A 27468-nucleotide genomic window follows, 5' to 3' on the forward strand; every position below is an offset into this window, starting at 1 on the left:
GTAGGGCAGCAACGAAGTTCCTCCACTCATGTCTATCATTGGCAAGTTTCTGTAATGTGCCCCAAGTCTTCTTATGTTCTTTGACTTCTGCTTCAATGGTGCGTCTCCAGGTGATCTTTGGGCGTCCTCTCCTGCGTTTTCCCTCAGGTGTCCAGAATAGGGCTGTTTTTGTGTTGTCTTTTGGGTCTTTTTGCAGGACATGTCCTAACCACTTCCATCTTCGTTTCATAATGATGGTGGCCATGTCTTCTTGTTGGCATCTATTAAGGAGGTCCTGATTACTGATCTTAAGAGGCCAAAATATTCTTAGGATCCTCCTCAGACTCCTGGTGTGAAAGGTTGAGAGTTTGTGTTGGTCTAACTCTGTTATCCTCCAGCACTCTGACCCATAAAGCAGGATAGGCAAGACGCAACTTATTTGTGCATCTTGTTTATTATGTCGTTTTTTTTCTCTCACTTTATGTATGAATACCATTAGCTCACCTACACCAAAAGTCCTTGTGAGTCAATACCATGGTGACCATCATTGTTTGTTGTCATTATATGAACTGTAGTCATAGACTTTTGGAAACTCTGTTCTGAAATTACCTAGGTGCTGGAAAACTGTAAAATATAGAAATAAGATTTCGTTTGAGGATAATATCATTTTTCAAAGTCTTTTGGCTTTGAATTACTTTTATTTGCCCAAAGAACAAATGAGAATAGGACACAAATTATTGTGGTCTACTCACCCTCAAAACAATATTACATCATACTACCGTTAGTAGCTTGGATATGAACACAATTAGACCACAGGGGCTTGCTCCCACTATTAAATATGCTGCCTGGGTAGTATACAAACGTATGTGTGATTGGACAATGACAATTTCTAATGCAACAGTCAAGTTAAAATTGTAAAACTACTCATATTAAACAGAGTTGTTGTCATTAATGGATCAAGTTTGACATTTTTTGCTGGGAATAGCTTCTATATTAAATGCTACTGAAATGGTTAAAAATAGTTTTTATGACCAGACTCAAGTCCTATGGATGCCATAAATTGATAGGAGTCTTATGTTATTTGAAAATTTTAATTTTTTAAGCCAGTTTAATCTTTATTTGTCCTCTTTGGTCTTACAAAAAGTTATGCAAAATCTCAAATCTCATGCTAGTCGCTTCTCGAAACTTGCTTACAGCAAAGTTTTTCTAGATCAAAATTGTAGGTACTTGTTGGCCTTTGGTTGTTTACTTGAGTTTCAGTCTTGAAATTTATTTTGTTGCCGTAGTTTTATACAGTCATTGTTAGGGTGCAATTTTACAGAAAAAAAAAAAACAAGGAAGATGCAGTAAGGTTCGCATTTTTCTTTCCATTTATCCTCCAAGTGTTCAGCTCTTTTGATGATGATTTGGTCTCGTTGCATTGGAAAATCGAAGTAATTTATTATGCTCCCACTTTTCGGAGGTATATAATGATCATGATGTCCATCCGTGTGTCCTTTGTTGTAATCCGCATATTATCACATAATACCATAGTACACCCCTTATTTTGTCTTCCATCTGAATAGCTTTTGGAGTTGCCTATATAGATTTTAGGGAGGGAAGCCGTGTTATGGTGACAGATTATTATTTTTTTTTATAGTTTTCCTGATTAAACTCGGTAAAATGCCTATTAATAATCAGCTGTGGTTATTATGGTTTTGTTTTCTTTGTTCTTTGAAATTTACGTGGAATGAAGGAATTTCGACGAAGGTTATGAGTAATTTCCGCTTTATTTGCAGTTCTATAGCAGTAAGAAGAATATGGAGCATTTAAAAAAAACAACAATTATAAATTACTTGTTCAATTTTAGATGCACAACTTTCAAATACAAAAACGAGTTCTTTTTTAATGTTTGTGTTACAATGTAAATAAATCCGTCTTGTTGTTTCCTCGATTAAGTTCCGTCCGGACAAGTTCCTGTTATCATAAAAAGAACATGAAATGTTAAATCACTTTAAATTGGTACATAGAAATCTATTTTTACTGTTATTATAGATAATATACAGGGTTGTAAATTCTGTCGTTACCACTTCTTGTTAATGTTTCCTCAGAAATCATTAGAAACAAATTTAATGGCTAGATAATCGTTCGAAACGATAAAAAAATGTTTTAAAATATTGTCAATATCGGTACATGATGTACAATCTCTATATACAAATTACGGAAACATGCTACATGTAGGCTAAAAACCACTAATTCCACTTCCCATAGGCTTCTTTGCTAATTTCACAATATTCAATGGCTTCTCTGGACTTTACCTTAACTTTAACCTGCAGAGGACTATATATCAGCATGATTCCACATATGTCAGCTCACAATCCTCAAAATGGCATGTGGGGTTAGCAGACTTGCAGTGCAGTACTGGTCACCGGAAGTGAAGGGTCTATTAAGGCTAAAAACCACTAATTCCACTTCCCATAGGCTTCTATGCTAATTTCACAATATTCAATGGCTTCTCTGGATTTTACCTTAACTTTAACCTGCAGAGGACTATATATCAGCATGATTCTACATATGTCAGCTCACAATCCTCAGAATGGCATGTGGGGTTAGCAGACTTGCAGTGCAGTACTGGTCACCGGAAGTGAAGGGTCTATAAAGGTTACAGACCACCAATTCAACCAATGAGCATTTGGAACGTACGCAAAAATAGTCCTACGCAGAAATTACCCCTGTTCCTCTTAGTGCTGTGAAAAAAGTTCTCATCTTATTTTAAAAATTTAAAGAGTTTCTGAAAGGAAAAACATTTCTGTACATTTTATAGGTGCATTTTGCTTCTTGTGATGTGAAGCCTAATCTCCATAATGATTTTTAAATATACCCCTATCTTGTGAAAACACTGGGATTTCCCATGCTATTTATAGACCCTTCACTTCCGGTGACCAGTACTGCACTGCAAGTCTGCTAACCCCACATGCCATTCTGAGGATTGTGAGCTGACATATGTAGAATCATGCTGATATATAGTCATCTGCAGGTTAAAGTTAAGGTAAAGTCCAGAGAAGCCATTGAATATTGTGAAATTAGCATAGAAGCCTATGGGAAGTGGAATTAGTGGTTTTTAGCCTAAATAGCATGGGAAATCCCAGTGTTTTCACAAGATAGGGGTATATTTAGAAATCATTATGGAGATTAGGCTTCACATCACAAGAAGCAAAATGCACCTGTAAAATGTACAGAAATGTTTTTCCTTTCAGAAACTGTTTAAATTTTTTAAATGAGATGAGAACTTTTTTCACAGCACTATGAGGAACAGGGGTAATTTCTGCGTAGGACTATTTTTACGTTCCAAATGCTCATTGGTTGAATTGGTGGTCTGTAACCTGTACTTAGAGGGGTTCCAGAAAAATAATATCAGGTGTCTCGCTGGCATTTATTTCCCCGATTTCCTAACCAGAAACGCTATGAAGCGTTCCGTTCACCACTGCAACTTGTATCACAACCTAACTAAAATCTTACAGCATCATAACCTAACTTGAATCTTACAGCTTCTCGACCTAACTTGAATCTTACAGCATCACTTAATTGCTTTAGGGTGAGAGCTGTTAAATGTACGAACTAAGTATGCTTTGAGTGTGCTGTTTAGTAAAATAGATAAGTATTAATTATGGTCAAGGGTTTTCAAATGCACGCACCAGTAATTAAATCTACCACAAAAACACAGACGGTAAAGTAATGAGACAATTATAGTAAATTTACCTTAAAAAATTGCTAAAAATATAAAACATATCGACAAATAAGGATGTCCAAATACATTGTATAAACGATGATAAAATGTAACGAATTACATTTAAAGTTTTGTTTCCTTTACTTCACCGGTCATAATACAAAATACAAATACGATAATTGTACAATGTACAATAATTATAGTTGACACTTAAAATACTACACTTTCTAGAGTTAGTTTCCGTTTTGTGTGAACAATACCCAATTCGTCCATTATTTTTAACTCAGTTTCACTATCGATTTTGCGAATGAGATCACCGCAACATAAAGTTGGGGATAGGGAAATGAACATAGAACATATCATTGATGGTATTTATCAATTTTTTTTATAATTATTTATAATATCTGGTATAATTTTGTAAATTGTTTATAAGTGAACATATCTATCTGTGTACTGTAACTGACTGGCTGTTAGATCATGTGGCCGGATGTAGACTACAAGATTACTTGCGGAAATACAGACTGTGTGTTTAAAACTTAAATATTTTCTTTACGTAGAGGAGAAAGCGATAAAAAAATCCTAAGAAGGGCGTAACTAATGACAAAAGGTAACCCTGCCACTATGGCAGAAGGTTCTATTGATACAACCGAGGCAAAGCCGAAGAAAATAAAAGTTACTGCAGTTGGAGACAGTGGTGTTGGTAAAACTTGTTTGTTGATGACATATGCAACTAACAAATTTCCCGATGGTGATGTTCCGGAGTTGTATGAACATATGACAATAAAAGGTTAGTTGTAATTTAATAAGTTTCTGTGTCTCATATATTGATAAGTACGTTTTACAAAACAATCACAGCGAAGCGTTGTCTTCTTCAAGTTAAACATTTTATCTAGCGCTCGCTTTCCAGGGTTTGACAGGCACGGAATTTCTATGGTTTTTATGGTCAATCTTATGCTTCCCGATTTGTCTTTTTGTTCAATATATGATCAAGCCGGGAGGAATTTTCAAAGAGTGGTTGCATGATCACCCCATGATTGCATGAAAATTGGCCTAGCATGTGATCTTCTGAAAAATTACTTGTGTTCGATCAAAGGCAATCTCGAGAGACACTTAATGCCATAGCTCGCGTCTAAAAATAATCGAGTTTTCACAGCGCATTTATCAGCAGTTCCTGCCATTTGACGATAACTCTATTCTGGTGAGTTTAATTGGTATTGTTCTTTTGTTTTAATACCAATGTAACATTTTACGGAACCATGCGTGGTATAAAGAGCTACGTACTTTTTTTATCTTTGATGTTACGTACAGTATTGGTACCTTCGGACTTGGATGTATATAATGTGTTATTTTACAGCTGGTAACAGTAACTCGTTTGAGGTGCCTGTGATTGTTAATGTAGACGATGAACAGTACAAACTTGGCTTGACTGATACTGTCGGCTTGGTGAGTATACATTATTATTTGATTGATACTGTTTGCTTGGTCAGTAATACTTTAGCATACTGGCCATTCAGTCTAGCTTGAATGATACTGTCGACTTGGTGAGTAACATTTTAGCAGGTTGAATATACAATCTAACTTTACTGATACTGTTAGTTTGGTGAGTATAATATATAGTTTTGGTTCGTGAGTAAACAGTCTAGTTTGACTAATACTGTCGACTTGATGAGTATGCACCATAGTTTGACCGAGAATGTCGTCTAGGTGAGTATAAGCTATAATCTGACTGATACCGTCGGCTTGGTAAATATACAGTCTAGCATGAACGTTTCAGTCATATATTGGTGCAGTCTTGTTTCACTGATACTCTCGGATTGGTAAGTATTGGAATTTGAAAAAAAATTATTATACCGCGAGTTATTCGATTTACCGACTCTGAAATATGTCAAATGTGTCATTAACCTGATCCGTCCGTAAGTCACACCTCTTTGCCATCTTAAGTATATTTTTTCTCAGTGCATTTCTCCGACCTAGCTCTAGCACGAACATCGCCTTGAATGGAACTATGATAAAAATGCCGAGTACTTGTATCTGTCTCGCATCTACTATGAAAGTATTTTAATGATACGTCACATTGTAAGTTTTGTTGTTATATTGTTCTTTCCGAAACTTAACAACTTAAAAAGTCAAGCCGGGGTTTCTTCGATTTGAATAATTTAATTGCACATTTGAATTTATTTCATGTTTTTTTTATTGAGCTATTACAAATTCTGATTAATAACTACGTATATTTTTTGTTTCAAGTCGCGGATTGCGTATCTGGGAGGCGGCACTCGGGGTCATTGTGATGAAATTACCAATGTTGTATATTGCCATGATCTTTTGTTAAAGCATAAAAACATACAGAAAGGAACACATTTCAATGAATAATTATTAAGGATTGTAATGTTAACACGAGTTATTTTACCTTTTTTTTGAGGAACTAATGCGTTTTCCCTTCCCATTTTGTAAATCTCCTGTTTCGCCATTGTGGTAATGCTGTATATAAATTTAAGCGAAAAATATTTCCTTTCAGGATGAATATAGAAGAATGAGAGAACTATTTACAGTGGGTACAAATGTGTTCATGGTATGTTTTAGTGTTACCAATCCACTGAGTCTCCAGAGTGTAAAGAAAAATTGGTTGACTGAAATCAGAATTTTATCCCCGAAGGCATCATTCATCCTCGTCGGAACCAAGACTGATTTACGAGAGGACCAGTCTACACTTGAGGAATTACAAAATAAAAATGAAAGGGTAATTTCTATGTTGGACGGCATCAAAACTGCGAAAGAAGTAGGCGCCAAAACTTATGTTGAATGTTCTGCTGCTAATAACATTGGACTAAAGGAAGTTTTTGAAACAGTAGTCAAAGTTGCCACCAACACACTTAATGTACCAAGTAATGGCAGAAAACAAAATAACCCATGTTCTATATCGTGAGAGCAATTCATGAAACATGTGTACAATAAGGTTATTTATTTCATTGCCAATAATATTACCATACAGTCACTCCAACTACAACCTTGTTATAAAAATCAATGATAGCCCGTTGTTGAAGCATTGTGGATTGTGTACAAGAATGTTCGTTATTCCAGGCATTAAGTGGGAATCTTAATCGGGATATATCAGTAGTTTAATTGTTTGTTTTTCGTGAAAAATAGAAGTTAAATGGTTGTTAACTTGTCGAACTCTAAGCAATCACGTATAATAAACATAAACTTTTGTAAATATTCTTTTGTAAATAATATTTATATTTTACTATTGATGTAACTTCAATTTTCGGTATGTGGACCCTTGTATTTTCTCTGTTATGAAGGTTGGGAACAGTGCAATTGTGACAGAATGAGTTGATGATTTGATGTATGTTCTGGTGTTGTTGGGTGATTTGATTGCCTAAATCGACACCATTGATCTTGTACAATTAGTCGATTTTACACTTTTGCTTACAATGTGACGTATCCAATTCAATGAATGTGTATGCATGCATGGCATAGATGCTAATGTTGGTATCTCCGGTCATTTAATGTTCAAGGGTAAGAGGAACAGTTTGGAAGAAACATTTACAAGTGAACTAAATCCTTACCCAAAGCAACTGTAGTTTATTGTTCTATAGTGAACCGTAGTCAATTATTCCAACTCATTGAAAAAATTACATAAACTGTTTGATGCTTTTGGTGAGAAAGAATTGAATGCACGGGTTAATTCAGTATTAGAAAGGAGAGGATTAATTCATTCTGTTTTGTGGATAATTCGTGGCATCATGTTATTTTTTCTTTCAATAACTCTATAGTAAGGCGTCGCTTCATCTCAATCATATAATGAAATTCTTGAAACACTGAATCGAATTCATTGATAATTTACAGTTGTGTAAGTAGCGAATGTCATCAATGGGTGTAAATACGAAAAACATTTTAATAAGCTAATTATAACAACATTGAGAATGCAGAAATTACGATAAAAGAACTCAAAAATTGAGCTGTGACAGGTCCTTAGGCTTTTTTATTGCACTAAAAATATCCTTAAATCATTGTGTCTCATTTTTTGAACTATTAAGCGTGTTCTCTGTCTTGCTCGTCAATGCTTTCAATGCTATGCCCTGATGTTGGTCTATATATATGAACTTACTATGAAGCATGACAAATCACCTCTTAGTTCTGTTTCGTTTTATTTAAGTGTGTGCATGTTTGTCGTTAATGAAATAAAGCTTGATTTGGCTTATTAAGGCGAATTATCGTGAGGTTATCCACTAGAGAACTAAAACTCTTCTTTGGTGTTACAGATTACCTTCGGCACACCCTATAGATACTTACCAAGATTCGTAAACCACGGATTTCCGATATATCTAAATCGGACCTTAAATATACATGTAGTGTTATCAACAATTCAGTTTGACCTTTGACCGTTTCCTCCCCGATGAGTTACCTTCTTTTTTGCCATTAACCTAATGCAGTTAATAAGACGTACAATTTTACTAGTGCATATCTAGGGACAGAAACCCGGGAGTTAGAACTTTTCCTTTGTAAGGGACTTAGCGGCTGATACGACAGGTACGGCTGGTGCCGTACTAATTTAAGGTTTGATGTTTGATCGACATTCTTGTTCAGTGTACGTGGTTTTTCAACAGACAGTCGACATGTCCTTGGGAACTAAGTGTGCTCCGTTACCCGTTGACCTATTCCTTCATTCCTATGAGACTGGCTTTTTGACTGATCTGATTAAAAAAAATAATTAAGGAACATTGTTTAGCCAGATCATTTGGTCTTCTGCTATAAATATCGCGTATTGTCTTTAAACAATCCTAGTTTCGGGGATTGTATACACCGCGCGGCTACCCACCCACCCCCCCAAAAAAAAAACAAAAAAACAAACAAACAAAAACAAACAAAAACAAAAAAATAGATAAATGACACAACAGACAACAGTCTCATATCTCGACCTATACTTAATAATAGATCGATGGATAAGCAGAAAACTCATAACTAAACTATACGACAAACGCAAATACTCATTCCTTATTTTCAACTTTCCTTTCATCTGTGGCATTATCCCTTCTGCAGCTACTTATGGAGTTTCCATATCACAACTCATACGTCACGAAATGCCAGAGCTTGTCATGACTACGCAGACTTTTTGTTCCTTACTAGACTTCTTACAATTAGGCTTCTGGAATGAAGTTATGTTGCTACAAGATTGAAGTCATCAGTACAAAATTTTTAGGGTCGTCATCGTGAACCCGTGGATAGTTAGGGTGTACCTATTTGTAACATGAAAACCGATTTGTTCACCATGTCATAGTTTTCCTTTCCTCGAAGAACCGAAGATCTTTCGAATTTTTCAGGATTCACATTGAATTGATACCACTACGGGAGTTAAAAGTGTTGTGGTAGGACTGCAGACCCTCTTTGACAGCTGTGAGTATAGAAGTTAAAGGTTTTGAAAGAGGTTCGGTGGTACATTTTGCAGATGTCATGCACTAAAAAACAGTTTCCTTTCCTCTTTCGTCTACCCGAGACTTAACTATTTATGAGCAGCTCAGCGGGTGTTTCCAGAAAAGCAGAGGGCGCTTACCCTACCGTTGCACCTGGTCCATGCTCCCAGTTTTTAGTGGTGTCCGAGTTCCTCATTTATGTTTGTTCCTTAATTTGTACGTATTATTTTGGTTATTTTATTCTTTGTTGTGTGTGTCTGTTTTCCATGTCTGGTATTTGTCCCTAAATTGCATTCTTTTGATTTCCTTTCAAACCTTTGTTCCTTTGAAATCTCTTCAACAGATAAACTAGTCTGAATTTCTTCTGATCCCGCAACACTTTTTTTATATTGGATATACCCTACACGACAACATCTGAGTACAAAAAGAGGAAGGTTGTAGGAATTAGAGGAAATTTAGATTATTAATGACATTAAAATACACTTGAAATAAGCAATGTGACTGTTCTAGACATGCGTTGCGTCAATGACATATTTTCGATCGATTAATTCAAGATAAGAAGTCTCTACCTGTAACCCTGGTGCTATTAGCTGGTTATCCTTAGGCTTCGCCCAAGTTTTCACTCCATGGCCAGTGAGCAGCAAGAGAGTAACCTTGATTTTTATTTTATCAAGAATTTGTGCACGTTGTAAGGGGCCTTCTTGGTCTAATTTGAGGGCGTTTAAGTTTTTTTTCATTCTTGAAGACCCTCATACAACATCAAGACGCAGAAGAGGCATTAAAGCCCTGTCCTTGATATCGGTTATTTTCAATGTATCGTGTGAGTTTTTTTTTCAGACGCACATTCACTCCGTAACCACAAAGGGGACTTTCTAGCCTTTAGAAAGCGTTCCTGTTAGCTATCAAAGAATTGCGCCCAATTAATGATTTCAAGTAGGATATCAAAGTGGTCTTTCGCTAATTCGAAAAACATTTTATCTAGCTCAAAATCTAACGAAGTTTTGTTAAACAAATGGAAAACGTCGGGAGACGAACAAACAGAAAGACGGACACTCAACTGAATTTTTATGTTTAGGCTTCACTCACCTGTGCATTTTGCTCGAACAGAACTTTTTATCACACAATGTAATAACAAAAAAGAAGACAAAACTACATGTGTACTATATACTTTTCAGACTTGGTATCAGATTTTTTAAAGTCATTCTAAATGTGTGTAAATGTCATTTGATTGATGATCCAGTGGTTTTTGTTTTGTTTTTTTTTTTTTTTTTGGGGGGGGGGGGTGGGGTGGGGGGGGGGGGTGGGGGTGGATTGGTTAAACATCCTTTCTTAAATTTTTCAATACTTTACTCAAAACGTAGGGATTTACCAGTCATGCCAGTTTATACACAAAAATGGGGAGGGGTCCGGACCGGGCGCAGATGTTATCAACATACAAGGGGAAAGGTTTATTTCGACACGTTCTACGAATTTCCATGCCTGGACAGTTTTGCACCTCAGGAATGGTGGATGTCGTTTAATTTATCAAAATAATAAACGTACAATACTGGTGTAACACATGTTTACACACATGATCCGAGCAGTACGTCGATTGAGCGTAATATAATACACGGACCAATAACAGTCTCCGAATTGGAACATTTTCCCCAAAATTCGCGTTTTCCGTAGATAACAGATCGTTTCAAAGATGTATTTAGGAAGTACACAATACTACATTTACACCTCATATCACAAATACATTCGACCGTGAATGGTTTAAGAGGAGTTGCAGCTCAAATAAATCGGTCTCTTCCTTTAGTAGCTGAAGATACACGTACGTGCTACTAATAAGTCAAATTATTGTCTGATTCAGGAATATATATATATATATATATATATATATATATATATATATATATATATATATATATATATATATATATATGTATCCTCGCCTAAATTAAATGGACCAGTTCTCTAATTTTTTAAGGCATTTGGACTACAAGAGATACATTTTTTAGTATCTGATGTTGGTGACCATAAAGTAGCTATATTGACTATTATTTTTCTCTATACATTGCATTCATTACAAACTGAAATGGAGATAGGACATAAAAGAGTAGTTTAATGAGATTTTAATACATATATTTTGTTATTCGACAAGTATTATTTAGCGTCCATTCTAATGCGACAGCATATGCTGTTAATACAGCCTATTGGTCTTTAGATATAACTTGACGTCCTAAAATTTCATTGGCCGATTTTGATCTAATCATAACTAATTTAACATATTGTTTTCGGTTTCTAGTCCAAAATGGCGACTAAGTGAAAAAAAAAAAGAATCCTAACATGTTTCCTAAATTATCCTCAACATGCTCGTGGTGCCGCGTTGTTTGGCTCCACAGAAACATTCATCAGAAGTCACAATGTTTTGAGAAGTGTTTTAGAAGATGTTTTGCGACGAATCAAACTACAATAATGAATGTTTTTGATCGGAAAGCCAAAAAGTTACAGAAAGAACGAACTACATTATTGAAAGATTACAAGGTCTATGAGTATGTGAAGGAAGAGGTAAGTAATATGATGAAGATGAAACCTTTTAACGCTCCCGAATAAACATTAATTAAGAAAAAACTTTGATAATTTTTGTCTGTTCTATCCTCTGATTTGATATAATAATATGATGTTATTGATGAAGGTGAAACCTTTTAACGCTCCCGAAGAAACATTAATGAAAAACAACTTTGATAATTTTTGTCAGCTCTGTCCTCAGATTTGATATATTATATTTGTAACCTTCAAATATGGTAATTTTTGCAATTATATATGTCCTAATGCATTATACTTAGTGTCATGGTCTGATATGTCTATTGGCCGAAATGTCCAGCAGTCATAAGGAATTATTGGTTTTCATGGTCTGAAATGTCTTGGGGTCGCATTGTCCAGCACGGTTAAACATTATGGTTCTTGTAATTTAAAATATTTCTTTTATTCAATTTAGTTTCGCTTCATTCTGTTTCGTTTTATATTGTTTAATTATGGTTTTATTACGATTTAATTTATTTTATCGAATTGATTCGTTTCGATTCTTTCTTTTATCGATTACTTTCGTTTCGTTTTGGTTCGTTTTTGTTTTGCAGTTTTTATGACCCGAGAATTATGGGTAATATTGATTACGTAATTTTTGTAAACATCTGGACGCCATACTGCAGACTATAAGGCCAACCCTATCTTGGAAAAGCTATGATTTGATTTGTATTTAATTATCAAGACTAGCAAATATTTTCTGAGACTGGTTTGGCTCTCAATCACACATATACAAGTATACGCATATGAAGCTGCCATTATGCTGTTTTTCAGCTCCTGAAAATGCAGGTACAAACCAGATATTCATGCTTTATCTTGCCATAAGTATATAGAACCAAGTTGATATACAACCATAAATGCTTCCAAAGGGAGCGTATAATAACTATTCTTTTTTTAACTTGCTTGCATAATTTTTCACTGAAAACTAAAAATGGTAAAAATGCAATAGTCAAGTGATTATTTTAGAACATCCCAACTGACAGTATATTGTGAAAAGTCACCAGGAGGTTGCTACTTGAATTTTACCTGGGACTTCCCGTTTTATTGTCAGCACTCTAACCAACTGAGCTAAAGAGTTAAGTTTCTAGCCAGATGATTAAGGTTGGCTAATACATGTATCTTACCAAATTCACTACACCCTTTGGCCTTCCCTTTTCTTTTTTGAGGGACAACTACATGTACCACCAGGGACTCCAAGCAACGCACAGGCTCTCCTCCACTGTAACTGCCTACATAAGAGGAAAACACTAAGGAGTTCTTTGTAGAACACCAGAACTCTTTACACCCTGTGTAACTTGTTCTCCAAGACCTCTAATGAATCTTGATTCAAATTTCCTGCTACAGAAGACATGTTTGCAGTGCCAATATTGTGAAAAGTCACCCAGTGGTTGCTGCAGGAATCAGACCTGGGACCTCTCTTTCTACAGTTCACTCAGGGACATTTGTTTCTTGAACACTCAAGTCAGCGTTTGACCTTGGTGCATGGTGAAGTAAATTTCATCGATCTCATTGGAAACATTGTATACAATGTATTTATTAAATTTCTAAAAATAGACTACTTTGTGCAAGGTTCGTCAAGGAATTGTTTTATATGGACTAAGCAGTGGTCATCATCAATTAAAGTTCGAAATGTTTTAACAAAACTTATCATTAAAATGAAGATATGTATTGGTTGTGTTTGAAACATACTTAAAATAAGAAATGACTCAGAGTAAACTGGAAGCATTTTTAGTGGTTGAAAATGACTACAAGGTCCCCGTGTCATCCTTGTTTGGACAACATATTACATATTACTTATTATCTACATTGTTCGCAGTTCTGATTAAGAGCTTCTTTGTAATTCTTATGTACACATTATCTAGAAGGCTTGAGATCCGTAAGTCATTTCTTTTATTTCTGGAAAAGCTGTTCAATTATTAAAACCATCACAAACAAAAAAGCATCACCAGATTGTTTTAACAAGTCTGTCACTCGAATCAAAATCAATCAGTACATTCAAAGTGTTATTACATGTATACCCCACACAACAAAGTTGCAGAAGGTATAATGTTTTTGACCCGTCCATCAGCCTGTCCGTCAGTCCATCATCAGTTTTCTGGACTTTTTCCCTAAACGCTTGCAGATATTGACATAATTTTGGGTATACATGTATAAGTTCACCATGATAAGTTACAGGTCAAGTGTTACATTCGTTCCGCTCCGATGATTTTTATCGAAATTACGGGCCTTGAACTTAGCAAAATTCACAAATATAATGGTTTTACAGATTTTTTTTCTAAATGCATACTGATATTGACATGATTTTTGGTATATACATTTTGTAAGTTTACCGTGATATGTTATAGGTCAAGTTTACGTTTCATTCTGCTCTGATGATTTTTACCGAAATTACGGGCCTTGAACTTAGCAAAATTCACAGAAAAAAAGACTTTCTTTCTAAACGCTTGCAGATATTGACATGATTTTTTTAATATATATTCACCATAATATATTACAGGACAAGTTTATGTTTTGTTCTGCTCTGACTTTTACCGCAATTATGGGCCTTAAACTTAGCAAAATTCACAGAAATAACAGTTTTCCGGATTTTTGTTCTAAATGCTTGCAGATATTGACATGATTTTTGGTATATAAATTCACCATAAGTTACAGGTCAATTTTATGTTTTGTTCTGTTCTGATGATATTTACCAAAATTACAGGCCTTGAACTTAGCTAAATTCACAGAAATATCTGTTTTTCAGACTTTTTTTCTGAACATTGCAGATTATGACATGATTTTTGGTATATAAGTTGACCATGATTAGTTACAGGTTAAGTGTATGCTCTTTTCGGCTATGATGATATTTTCTTTGGATTAACTAAAACTCTAAGAAATCACAGTCTGGAGTTTGAAACTATCATTCTGAGTAACAGACTTTAGTTAGAAGATAAAGGTCTAAAGCCTATAAAAACACTTTTATTCCTTTTTTATCGGGGTCCTTCTACATGTATTTCTCTTACAAACAAAGTTACTTGAGTATCCAACATAGGGACGCGAGGGGTATGTGAGCGTGCTGACTAAGGTTCTTTAATTTATATTTATTATAGTAATTATCAATTTAAAAATGCAGAATTAAAAAATCAGAAGATTACTTTATTACTTGATAAAAATACAAAATAACAGAATATACTTAGTATCTTACATTGGATTCCCTGTTATGCCTCATTGAATTTTACGACTATTTTAATGATCTAACAGTTGGTGTTGGCTAGGTGGAATCTGGGTGTTAAACACTATGTTGGTGTAACACCCTGTTTCACTCAGGTCAGACTTAAGTGTTTGGGAACCATTCCACTCTGAGTGTAGTGTATAGTCAGCACTCTAGCCAACTGAGATAAGGAGTTAACTCCCTAGTGTAGCTGACAAAAGCTGGCTATATACCTTACCAAATTCACTACAGTAACACAAACTGACTTAAGAAGAAGTAGCTATACCAAAGGTACAGAAAGCAATGGGTGCATAAGCACTTATGGGCTTATGATTTAAGTCATGACATTAAACAAAGTTAAATCAATAAATATTAGCAAAAAATACTGAAGCATCAAGTAGAGGGACAATTCAAGGGAAAACTAAAGTACACTGCCAAAACAAGATAATAGGAAACAGAGATGATCTACAGTATGTACACAATATAAATCAGGACATAATCTAGAAGAAGAAATGAGCAATAACTTCATTTGTCTTTGACAGGGAGAAGTTTTTGTACTAAATTGCATAGACAAACATGTCAGTATTGTTATTTTTCAAACGAAATTTACTTCATTTTCACCGTGTCATTGATGTCTAGATTAGGCCCTGATGTACATTTAGTAGAAAACAGAATAAAAGACAATTACATATAAATGATGGGGTAAAGAAAACTACAGCACTCAAAAAAACGAAAGCACCTTAAGATGTACTCCTACAATGTAAGAGGTTGGAATTCTGTTTCTCTATAATCCAACCTTTTACATTGTACTTCTGAATGCTAAAACTTTTGCATTATGTTCCAAGGTACAAAAAATGTACTTCGATGTCAGCTACATGTATTGTATTGAAAGTTTAAGTTTAATTATTTGCACTGTAGTATATTTATGATTTACTACCTATTAATATTTTTTTTCTTTCTAAATTTAAGATTGGGTGCAGAACATTTGATAGGATTTGTGATATAAAAAGGTAAGTAAATTCATAGTCAGTCCAAGTCAATGTCAAAAGCTTTAAAGTCGATATGTATAAAACATACACAAACATAAGCTCTGTTGAGCTTTTAAAATCGACTATAAATGATAACATAAAATAACAGTACAGACATAAGAAAGTATTCAATGAGTTGAAGACAATACATCTAAAGTAATCAAATAAAATATCAATAATTTACACATTAGACAGGCAGTACATTGTACATCTGCAATTGTACCCATCCCATGTATTGATAAGTTTCACTAATTGATTATAATTTGTTTCCAATCTAAAATGATTTGGTAACTCATTCCAAGTGCTGCAAAATATCTAAATAATTATAAACCATATTTTGTTGTTCAAACATTTGGAATGTCAGCTGTTTGGTCATATATAAAAGAATAATTACCGGGGTATGTTTTTTGACATTTATCGATTATCAAACTTTGTAGATAAAGTGGACTTTGCTTATTGATTTTTTTTTAAAGTTTCAATTGCTGTAGATCTTTAGTGTCTGATTAACAGGGTAATTTAGATTTTTCTAATAATTGTTCATAAGAAAGATTATAGTCTTCATAAATAAATTTCAGAGCTCTTTCTTATATCTTTCCTATTTTCTTTGTATTTTTTTTCACTGCAAAAATGCCATGTAATAGCACAATAATTAAAATTTGATAATATGAAAGACTTATACACAAGTAAACAACCTAATTTATTCAGATAGCTACCTATTCAGTTGCCTTGATGCCTTTTTGCATATTTCAGAAGTGTGTTTATCAAAGTTTAATTCATACTCTATAGTGACACCAAGTAATTTTACATCTTTTCCACACTCTATTTTATTACTTTTCAGCTCAAAAGCAATGTTTTTATCAAAACTTTTTTTCCAACTGCTAAGGCCTGAAACATGTCTGGTTTGATTTCCATAAAATTGTTTGAAAACCATTCCAGCATTTTTAAACTATCACTCTCTAATTTTTTTACAACCAAACCTGGACACTTATTGGCATAAGAATATGAAAAAATGTTTATAAAAATGTTGAAAAATACTGGTCCCAGTATTGAACCTTGTAGAACACCTTTGTGCATTGTATCAAATGAACTACATTTACATGTACTATTTACTTAAACACATTGTTTCCTCATAAAAGGATGATGGTCAGCTTACTTGTACATTTACGTTAGGCCAAATTAAAAAAAAAACGTCTTGTTTTCTGCTGCCAGTTAGAATAAAATAAGGTAGACCTGTACATGTATGCAGGGAAATTATTTTATTATTCAAAAAACATTTTATAGTGAGTTAATGGAGACAATCTAGACTTCAGTGGTGTGTTAGCCATAATAGCCATTAAATGTTTTAATGGCATACCTGTCAACTGCATATTCTTGTTAATTGCATAGAAAAACAAAGAATGTTTCCCATCTTAACCATGTGAAAGATTCCTCTTATTTGCATGAAATACTCAAAAATGTACCTTAATGGGTAAAACAACATTGAAAAATAATAGGTATTTTCCCTTCAAATAATGATTTCTGTTAAATGTTAATAGGCTATATGATTATGGTAACATGAATCCACTGTATAATAAAATCTTCAGACAATAATACAGTATTGTCTGAAGATCTGTATATTTCTATTTTAATTTCTGGGGTTAATGAATACTGTAAACGTATTGATTTTCGCGATTCTGTCAAGTGAGTATATTTGCTTGTATCAATTTTTGCAGATTCATGAAAATGATATGCGTTATATAGTGTTAAAAATCAATTTTGTGTGTACTGTTTTTCAGGGTTTTCTGTCCACCACGAAAATAGCAAAAATTAGTACACCATGAAATTAGTATGTTTACAGTAACACTAAAAAAGCTTTTTTTTTTCGGATATGATTACTGTATCTTGAGAATACTCTATTTTGATTGCTCTGTACTTTTATTCAGTTTATATGCTAATCTCAAGGAATATAAACTTTTGAGTGAATATTTATTTTCTTTTGTTGCAAAGTTATTGAAGTTTTCCTTTAAAAGGGGGAGGATGTTTAGAATCTGTCATGCTGTGAAAAACTTTTTTTATGAATTGGTTCAAATTTTAAACAGTACTTTATTATAAGCTCTGGTTCTATATACATGTACCCTTTTTGTGGAAATAGATGAAAATCCATTTATAAGTACACTAGTTATGGTAGTTGTCCAGATTGTTTCTAGGTTTGAAGAGACATATCATGCTGTCATAGACCAGCTGTTTATTTTGATGTATACTTTGATCTTTTTCGCAGAGAATTTGATGTGATTGTTGACTTAGGTTGTGGACGGGGATATGTTTCTAAGCATTTGCAAAAAGAAATGGTGAAAACTCTTTATCAATGTGAAACTACACAGTTATTATTAGTAAGTAAAATGTAGGTAATACTAATCTTACTATACTTTGAACCATTGCAACTGTTTTTAGTTAAAATCATGTACAAAATGTATGACTTTTAAGTCAAGTTAAATTATCAGCTTATTTACAGATGTATTTGATTTTAGTTTATAGAACATTATGCCCAAATATTGCTATAAATATTGTTAACTTACATGCATGTGATTGATAGTAGAGAAATGAAATAGAATATAAACACAATTAAGGGATGATTTGCGGAATTAGATGGTTAAGTTTACTGTGAAAATAAATCAGTGATTTTCTCTTCTGAATATAGAACCAGTGTAAAAAACCAGAAGAAATAACAACACACCAGTTGGTTGTAGATGAGGAGTTTATACCGTTTTGTGATAACTCTATAGACATGTTTGTTAGTAGTCTCAGGTGAGTTTTAGATGTCTCGTAATTGGACTTGTCAATCGCTTTATTTAAACTTCAAATAAAGTATGATTTGGGATTTGCCTGTGTTGGATAGATTTATTTGTGGTGACCCTCTTTTAATACACGATGTAAGTCACACATATAAAACAAGCTATCCTCAGTTGATATTTTATCAAACACTGTTATCAAAACACATTTTATTTACTAGTTGTAATATTAACAAATAGTTCATGCCAGCCAATCTATATTCCAGTATTAGCAAGGGTACATTATTTTCAGGACTAAATTTGATAGGATAATTGATTGCAAAGAGTGCCCAAAGAAGGGCTTAGTTTGATGAGTTTGTGGAATTTGTTTTGTGCACAAGTTAAATCTTCAAGCATTTCTGGCACAAGTAAAATGTATTTTGGCTATTCATGATAACCTGTTGGTTATCCTTTAAATATGTAAATTTTCTCCATAATTTATTCTGTTACATAAATTAAAAATTTTGTGATCAGTCTATTGATATTTGGATTGTGAAGTTTTGGCAGGAGAAAGTCCAAGATTGACCAAATTTATTTCACATTGTTAATAATAAAAAATTTTTACACTTGGAAATTTTGATAAATCACTGTTATCTACATTGTATATGATAAGCTATTTTGGTGAATCACCACCTTGCTGTCATGGACAACAACCAGACAAACAGGCAAACAGGCATATGACACAATTTTGCTTTCTGCCCAGTCACTTCCAAATACCCCCATTTTTGACAGAACAATTGAGCTATTCATGTTTCAGTCCCTTTACAAATGAAGAACATCATTTTTTTAATTTGATCCCAGACATTGAAAGATCATATATTTTACTCGTATGAATGTATGTAATTGTTTGACTAATTTGAAAAAAGAGTCAACATGATATTGTTAACAGTTTGGAAATTATTCAATAAAGTAAAGAAATCTTACAAGTGTAAGTAGTGCATTAGATATAAAGGGAGAGATTACATCAGACTATGACACCAGCAGTCCAGCACCAATGTTCTAATTATATGCCACAAGAATGCACAGTTTATTGTTTAACACAAAACAGAATGGTGTCATAAGTTTCTGTACGAAAAAAAACAAAGCTGTATTCAGGCTAGAAACCACTAATTCCTCTTCCCATAGGCTTCAATGCTAATTTCACAATATTCAATGGTTTCTCTGGACTTTACCTTAACTTTAACCTGTAGAGGACTTATATTAGCATGATTCTACATATGTCAGCTCAGAATGGCATGTGGGGTTAGCAGACTTGCAGTGCAGTATTGGTCAGCGGAAGTGAAGGGTGTATAAATAGCATGGGAAATCTTCAGTGTTTCCCCAAGATAGGGGCATATTTAGAAATCATTATGGAGATTAGGCTTCATATCACAAGAAGCAAAATGCACCTATAAAATGTACAAAAATGTTTTTCCTTTCAGAAACATGAAATTTTTTAAACAAAATGAGAACTTTTTTCACAGCACTATGAGGAACAGGGAGTAATTTCTGCAAAGGACTATTTTTGGGTACATTCCAAATGCTCATTGGGTGAATTGGTGGTCTGACTGTTACCTTAAATCACATTTAAATCACAGTAAATAGTATATTTGTTTATTGAAGCATTGTTTACAGTTGTGTGGCTGGTAGCATGTCTGCTTGGTGTGTCGTTTGAGGTTGTGGGTTGCTCTCTAGACAAGTCAAACTAGACTTTATAACTGGTAATCACTGATCTCCGCCTTGAACAAAGGCATGTAGGAGATGAGTGACAACTGGTTGGCTCTGAGTCTGAATATGATATCCTACTGGGTGACATTCCGAAATGCAGGCTGTTGCTTCTATGAAATATCACATTAAAAATCTGGCAGACTAAAGCAAAGCAAGATCTGTTTGATTTAAGACAATTCTCACCCTAAAGTGCATGATATATCGGCATTTAGATGTTTAACCTCAATTGATCTACCCATCAGTGATAGAGCTTCTAGAGGAAAGTTTTTTTTCAAGATAAGATTGTATCTGTAATAGCATTTACAAAAGTTAACAATCTTTAATGAGCTATGGTGAAAAATATCTCAACTGCAAAACAAGCAAAAATGATTATTTTATTGCTTGTTAAAAGTTTTAAGTTTTACATGTATTTGTTATTTATCTACGAAAGTTTGCATTATTTAGACTTTCTTTACATTTCTCTAATTGCTAATAATAAAATATGTTTGAATTTTTTTTCAGTTTACATTGGGTTAATGATTTACCCAGTTGCTTTAGACAGGTAAATACAGATCTTCTCTTCATCTGGTTATCTAAATTGTTAAACATATTGTGATCCAAATCAAGGCCTTCGTAAGAATTATTTTTTTATATCCCCACTTGCAAAGTAGACTTTTTCATAAATTTGTGAATATGGAGGGTGGGGAGGGGGGCATTTCTTATCCGTTACTCCTCACAGAATCTTTATTATATGTTCCTATTGTGCAACCTCCTATTTTATATTTTGATTCAAATTAATTTGGGTTTGTTTCACATAGCAATACATGGACTTTGTCATTTAGAATTTGGGGACATGGGGGACCCATATCTTATCCATTACTCCTTCTACACTACTGAATGGAATTGAAAGAAACTTTCACAAAATCTTCAATTCATGTTCCTATTGTGCACCTTCTATTTTAGAGTATGATCATAGTCAATATGGAGGTCAAAAGGTGCATGTTATCAAATGGGGGAGTGGGGTATCAAGTTAGTGAGCATTGCTCAGTTTTTCTAGTTGTCTGGAAATCCTTAAATTGTGCAAGTCTGCCATTGCAAAAATCTACATATAAAAAGAATATTTCTACTGTTAATTTATAAATACCTATGTACTCATTATTAAATGAGAAGTACATGTACATGTAGTTTTACATGTAATAAAAGGAAGAAAGACCTTTAATTTTACCAGGATTAAATTACTTTTCTTTTTAAGGTTCAAAGGGCATTAAAGAATGATGGTGCATTTATTGGTTGTATGTTTGGTGGGGATACATTATTTGAATTACGGGTCTCATTACAGTTAGCTGAAACAGAAATTGAGGGGGTAAGACTTGAGTAGCCAATCGCCTGAATATAGCTGAAATATTGCTGCTTGGGTGTTAAACCCCAACAATCAATCAATGTTAAGTTTTATTCTTAAAGAAGTTGATTTTGAGGTTTGGATTTCTTCCAAGAGTATTTGAAATTCCATTTCTTTCACAAGTAAACTGAGTGGAATGTGGAAAAAGTGAAATTCTCTCATAAAGAAATTCAAGGGATTCACTAGGAACAAATGTAAACACCTACATTCTCCTCTTTAACCAACTTGATCAATCTCAATAAAAACTGAGAAATATAAGCAGGTAATGCCATTGTATACCTGTTGCATTGTATATTAAATTGTGTCTTGAAATTAGGATGATAGATGAGCCCACGTACATTGCAAGACTTGAGCATGAAGATTAATTTAATCATCCCTACTTCCCCTGATACACTGTATCTGGAAGATATTTACTTGTAAGTTTAAATACATTATTGACAAACATTTTCTAAACCTGCTGTTTCACTAGTGTATTTGTAAAATTGTTTGAAGAACTTTGTATTTAAACAGTATATAGTATCAATTGTAGTAGTAAAGCAAAGATGCAAGGGATAATGTCCATCAGGCAATGACCCTAACAATACAACTCCTTCTCAGCTAACATTACTGAAGAAATTATTGAATGACTTTGTTACAGGGATTTGCACCTCATATATCACCATTTACTGATGTAAAAGATCTTGGTGGTTTACTGAATAACTCCGGATTTACTTTGTTAACAATAGTAAGTATGATACTAACTACTGTATTATTATCCATTTTTACAAAATTGGTGGATTTGGCAGTTTTCAACATAATCCAGTTATGAAGATTGAGACTAATTCTGTAGAGTTAAGGTTGTTTATACATCAACCTGAGACTAATTCTACAGAGTTAAGATTGTTTATACATCAACCTGAGACTAATTCTACAGAGTTAAGATTGTTTATACATCAAACTTAGACTAATTCTATAGAGTTAAGATTGTTTATACATCAACCTGAGACTAAATTCTATAGAGTTATATCAACTTTCTGTTTGATGACTTTGATTATATAATGACCCTATGGTTTTTGGGGTGGTGAGCAGGGGGTATCCTTTAGTGAGCTTTACACCCTTTATCTGTTGTTCCTTGTATCAAGATCCTTCCATTTTAACTTGTTATCACATGATTAACAGCTGTAGCCCAAAAAAGGTTCATCATTCTTTGTTATACCTCAGACAACAAACTTTTAAAGTGGCATAGGAGTCCCTTGTCTGCTTGTCTCCACGCCATGTGCATTGTAAGGGTAACTTATCTAAAGCTGTTCCATGGAATTTAACGAAACTTTGTATAAAGGTTGCATATTATACATACTTTAGATGTACGCCAAGGAAGATAATTTATGCAGGATGCTTTAGAAGGGAGGTCATGCAACCAAAGAATTTTAATGTTTAAAAAATGAAGGATCACTCAGGGAGGTTTTCGGAGTTTCTAGTTATATAAGGAATTTCAATACTGCCAGATTAAATCTGTAAAGTTCATTGATAATTAATATGTGCTAGTAATAGAGGAGATATAGAGGCTTCAATTTGAAGTATATATGTTTTTTTGTTATTTTGTATTTACCAGGATCTAAAAGGGCTTGATATTTATTTTTAGTTTCCTTTTTGCAGGATGTAGATGAAATGACAGTGATGTACCCTGGCATTAGAGAACTTATGTTTGATCTAAAAGGTAATTTCAAAAATAATCTTCGAAGTATGTACTGAACATTTTCAAATGCTTTGATGTAGTCTCTTTCTATATTTAAGATGATGGTATTTACACTCGAACCCTTTACATTGTAACAAGAGGAAATTGAACTGAACATTTACATACCTACTGTGATAGTAACAGTATCATTGTTCATGGGACACCAATTTTGATGGTTTTCGTAGGTTTGGTTAACCATGAAATTTGGTTCCCAACAAAAAGGAAAATAACCATATATTTGTATGATGTATATATATATATTGAGTTTCCAAATCCACGAATTCAAGAACCTACAAACAGATGTTTTATCCCTAAACCACAAATAAAATTACGTTCACATTAATGTAGCTTTTAAGTGCTGAATGTTGCAAAGGATTTACATAATTGATTTTAACATATAATTGATACATGATGGAACTGTGTCAAGTTAGAGTAAGCAGTTATTAATACCAGTTAACCAGTAAAAACAAGTGGAATATTAGTAAAAGATCTATAATATTCTAACATACATTGTTTAACTTGTTCACTTGTTTTGTCCATGTAGAAATCAGGCTGATCCTATGATGTGTACAGCTTAGAGTAGATTTTATCCCATTATATTTTTGTTCCATTGTAATGTTTAGAATTATTTCCCTCGATTTAAAGTTTTTTCTTGCCTTCCATGTAATTCATTTTATTCTTAACAGCTTCATGAATAACAAACCAACATTTTTTTTTGGAAAATGTGAATTTGTTCTGGATGGCGATTTTTTAAAACCTAATTTGGCATGTAAGACCCATTGCCTAGGTCTTCCTAATTATTGAACAATGGATACTGGTAGACTGCATCATCACTGATACTTATTTTTTGTAGGTATGGGTGAAAATAACTGTGCCTGGTCAAGGAAACCAATGTTACACAGAGAAACCCTCAAACTTGCTGATAAAAAATATAAAGGTGACCATACATATAGACATATTTAAGCTTCAGAGTGGAAGCCAATGAGGAAAATAATTTACTTCCCCTTGTTTTCATACTGAATTCTCCTTTCACATAAAGATTTATGATGTCACAATGCAAAAAAAAACATTGTTTCTTGTTAAGTACTTTAGAAAACATTAATCATTAACCAGTTTGTTATCGTATTATAAACCACAGCATCCTTATCATTTAACACTTCCAAATTATAATGACAGTTTCAATAATGTGTCTCAGTTGTTTATCAATGAATTATGCTAAGTAGGAGTAATCAAGGGAACCAAGGTTGTAGCGTAATCAAAAGAATGTAATCCAAGGGTTAAGGGTTAAGTTAGGGTTAGATTCTTTCTTGTCTGTTTTGCTACAGTCTGCAAATGTACTGATTAGACTTCAATTTTATATAAACCATGTAACCAACAAGTTATGTTGTTATAAACTTAAATACATCACATTTCTCTGATATAAAAAGGTTATTTGGAGACAAATCTTGGCTCTATTAGAGCAAAATTACAAGTGTGAATTCATGTATTTGGGTATGTTCGTATAAGTGACTGTTAGCTTCTATGAAAATACTACACTGTAAATTTGAGGCAATCAAAAATGTAACCTATTATATGGAACATGCTAGAAAGATCTATCTTACACATTTAAGGTGAGGTAATCTACTGACCAAGTTCTCCAAAGAAATTATGTTTATGATGTATAAGTTGATCAAAACCATTAATAGAGTGCCTCTAAAGAAATTTTACATGGCTGTTACTTCCGTAATCATTGAACTAATTTGGACTTAAAAATTTTATGTTTTCTATTGTCAAACTGTTCAATCAAATGCTATGGTTTGAGTTTATAAGAATACTTTCATTTCCTTAGATATGTATGGGAAGGAAGATGGTATCCCTGCAACTTTTCAGATCATTAATTTTATTGGATGGAAGCCAGACCCTTCACAGGTAACAAGTTCATACAACTGCACATAACATGAATTAATACTTTGATGTGTTGACAGCTTCTACCAACTTAAGAGAACTTACTTAATGGTCTATGTGTGTGGTCTGCCACCACAAAGTCAAGAATCAAAAAGTCAGTAATCTGAGATAAAATGATGGGATAGTAATTCAGATATTTTTTCCCTCCTAAAACAAAAATTGATACCGTGTATCACAAAAATGAATGAGACCAAACAGCTGCATACTCTTGTTAATTCACGCTTGAGTTTATTTTGACAGTTTTGCATTTCTAGTGCCTAGACGATTTGATTTTGGCAATATTAAGAAAATTTCACCTTAGTTATGGTGAAAATTCCACGTTAAAAGATGTAGTTTTGGTATTTCAATCTAGTGCAACTTCTTGGAACATTTCAAAGATTTTTCCATAATTGAAAGTACCGTTTGTAAATTGTAGGTTACGAAATATAAATGACATTTTATCCTTTTTTTTTATATTCTCATCTTTACAGCCAAAACCTGCCAGAAGAGGAAGTGGTCAGATATCATTAACAGAATTAGATAAATTTGATCAGCTCACCAAAGAATTGGAAGACTTATATGATAAAAATAATAAACCTGGCAAATAGGATAAGAAGAATGTAGTAATTTATTTATTGCTGGCAATACAACTATGTTTTTATTCGTACAATGTAGTCTTTTATTGACCTCAAAATACACTCAAATTTTCATCACAATCACAGCAACTTTTCTAGTTATTAAGTTTATTGGATGGAAATGAAATTAGGTTCATATAAAAAAATCATATTAAGGCTGCATCAAGCATTAAAGAGGGTTTTATGATTTCTGATTTGTTAACCAACCATACTACAATTATACATGGATTAAGACTCTATATTATCTTACATTCGCCTTCGTTAAAGAAGGGTATAATATAGCATATTAATTGAGCTGTGTCGCAAGACAAGCCATATCAGTCTCGTTTAAAGAGGTCAAAATCATATACCATGACAGTGACCTTAGGCCCGTATATAAGACCTGTTCCACGTGTTATCTTCACTTTTTTAATTGAGACGCAAGGCAAGCTATTGTTAGTGAACGCTGTTCACATTTGATAATTGTTTTTCTTTTTAAAAATTTTACATTTACTGTATTTTGTATTGAAATTTAGCATGTTAACTTAACGAACATTCACTTTTTCTAGACGTAGTCTAGGACTTTTATATTATTTTATTACATTAATTTGATTTTATGTTTACAGTTGTCTAGACGTAGTCTAGAAGTTAAGAATTTTTTATAACGAAATATAATTGTAGTTTTAATACATCCATCTATTGCTACACATAGTGTAGCTTTTGCAATGACTTTGTAGTGAGGTCTATAAATAGAATACATAATTTGTTCTAGTTTTTGAACTGTTAAAGGCCGATATAATAACCTTTCCAAATTGTTCGATGGGAATGATTAATAACAAGCTGTTAGCATAAAACATGTATATATTTTACTTTGGATTTTTACTGAGATTAATCCTAACACAAGTTTTGTTAGGACTTAACAAATTTAACAAGTGTGTAACACGTGATTGCCACGTGGTTTGTGGATAGTTATTGAAACTAAAATAAAGAAGAATTAGCCATTTTGAATTCATCGATTTTGCAGTAATTATATGTTCGAAACCCAGTATATAGGACAGTTTTCCTTTTATGCAATCTCTTTCTCCATTTTTTGGTTTCTTGTCCCATTTCTGTTTATTTTATTTTATTTTTTTTTGGTTTTTGTTTTGACCCCCTGTACTAGTCCCCTGTTATTGACCCATGGCCAGTAATGACAAAATTTGGTTATGAATCTTTTAGAATTAATTATTCAGTACTTTGACTGAGGTATTTTTACTTCTCAAGACCTTTTTATAAGGTGTCATTTACACTGACAACTGCAACTTTATTTTAATCAGATCAATCATGATAATAATTATATGATAATAAATATGTTTGGGTATACTCAAACTCTAAATATTAACATGTGATATGTTAGTGAGTTATAGATTTTGCCAACTTTTTCAGTTATTTTCTATACTGCTGGAG

At 33.3% G+C, this 27468-nt stretch overlaps 2 protein-coding genes and 1 long non-coding RNA gene across 4 annotated transcripts; 2 read left to right on the plus strand and 1 right to left on the minus strand.

Moving 5' to 3' along the window:
• Positions 1-187: 187 nt before the first annotated feature.
• On the minus strand, positions 188-2794 carry LOC148626334 (uncharacterized). The gene is made up of 2 exons (XR_015920044.1): positions 2277-2794; positions 188-603 (listed from the first exon to the last, which is right to left on the minus strand). It is a non-coding gene; the product is annotated as an uncharacterized LOC148626334 (long non-coding RNA).
• A 541-nt stretch (positions 2795-3335) lies between these two features.
• LOC148626335 (cdc42 homolog) lies at positions 3336-7886 on the plus strand. Its single transcript, XM_088570227.1, has 3 exons — positions 3336-4472; positions 5040-5128; positions 6201-7886. Exons 1-3 carry the CDS (start codon positions 4283-4285, stop codon positions 6606-6608), a joined length of 687 nt encoding a protein of 228 aa, XP_088426353.1. The 5' UTR covers positions 3336-4282; the 3' UTR covers positions 6609-7886.
• Positions 7887-11355: 3469 nt separating this feature from the next.
• On the plus strand, positions 11356-26078 carry LOC148626336 (arginine-hydroxylase NDUFAF5, mitochondrial-like). Of its 2 annotated transcripts, XM_088570238.1 has the most exons (11): positions 11357-11646; positions 15821-15861; positions 18137-18248; positions 18557-18663; positions 20895-20934; positions 21625-21735; positions 22409-22495; positions 23407-23467; positions 24339-24422; positions 25314-25393; positions 25900-26078. In XM_088570238.1, the coding sequence occupies exons 1-11, from the start codon at positions 11425-11427 to the stop codon at positions 26014-26016; spliced, it is 1062 nt and encodes a 353-aa protein (XP_088426364.1). In that variant the 5' UTR covers positions 11357-11424; the 3' UTR covers positions 26017-26078. The 2 variants fall into 2 exon arrangements, with proteins under 2 accessions (XP_088426365.1, XP_088426364.1); XM_088570239.1 differs by lacking the exon at positions 21625-21735 and having other exon boundaries at positions 11356-11646.
• Positions 26079-27468: the final 1390 nt, after the last annotated feature.

The sequence above is a fragment of the Perna viridis genome, chromosome 2 (genome assembly GCF_037379345.1).
Source record: "Perna viridis isolate PV_CMFRI_1.1 ecotype Kerala chromosome 2, ASM3737934v1, whole genome shotgun sequence".
Lineage (NCBI taxonomy): Eukaryota > Metazoa > Mollusca > Bivalvia > Mytilida > Mytilidae > Perna > Perna viridis.

Excerpts from the sequence above, each read along its gene's own strand:
- LOC148626335 (XM_088570227.1), top strand. The coding sequence starts at position 4,283 with ATGACAAAAGGTAACCCTGCCACTATGGCAGAAGGTTCTATTGATACA. Across the intron at positions 4,473-5,039 it reads TGAACATATGACAATAAAAG|CTGGTAACAGTAACTCGTTT; the intron begins GTTAGTTGTAAT and ends GTTATTTTACAG. Across the intron at positions 5,129-6,200 it reads TGACTGATACTGTCGGCTTG|GATGAATATAGAAGAATGAG; the intron begins GTGAGTATACAT and ends ATTTCCTTTCAG.
- LOC148626336 (XM_088570238.1), top strand. The coding sequence starts at position 11,425 with ATGTTTCCTAAATTATCCTCAACATGCTCGTGGTGCCGCGTTGTTTGG. Across the intron at positions 18,249-18,556 it reads AAACTACACAGTTATTATTA|AACCAGTGTAAAAAACCAGA; the intron begins GTAAGTAAAATG and ends TTCTGAATATAG. Across the intron at positions 25,394-25,899 it reads GGAAGCCAGACCCTTCACAG|CCAAAACCTGCCAGAAGAGG; the intron begins GTAACAAGTTCA and ends TCATCTTTACAG.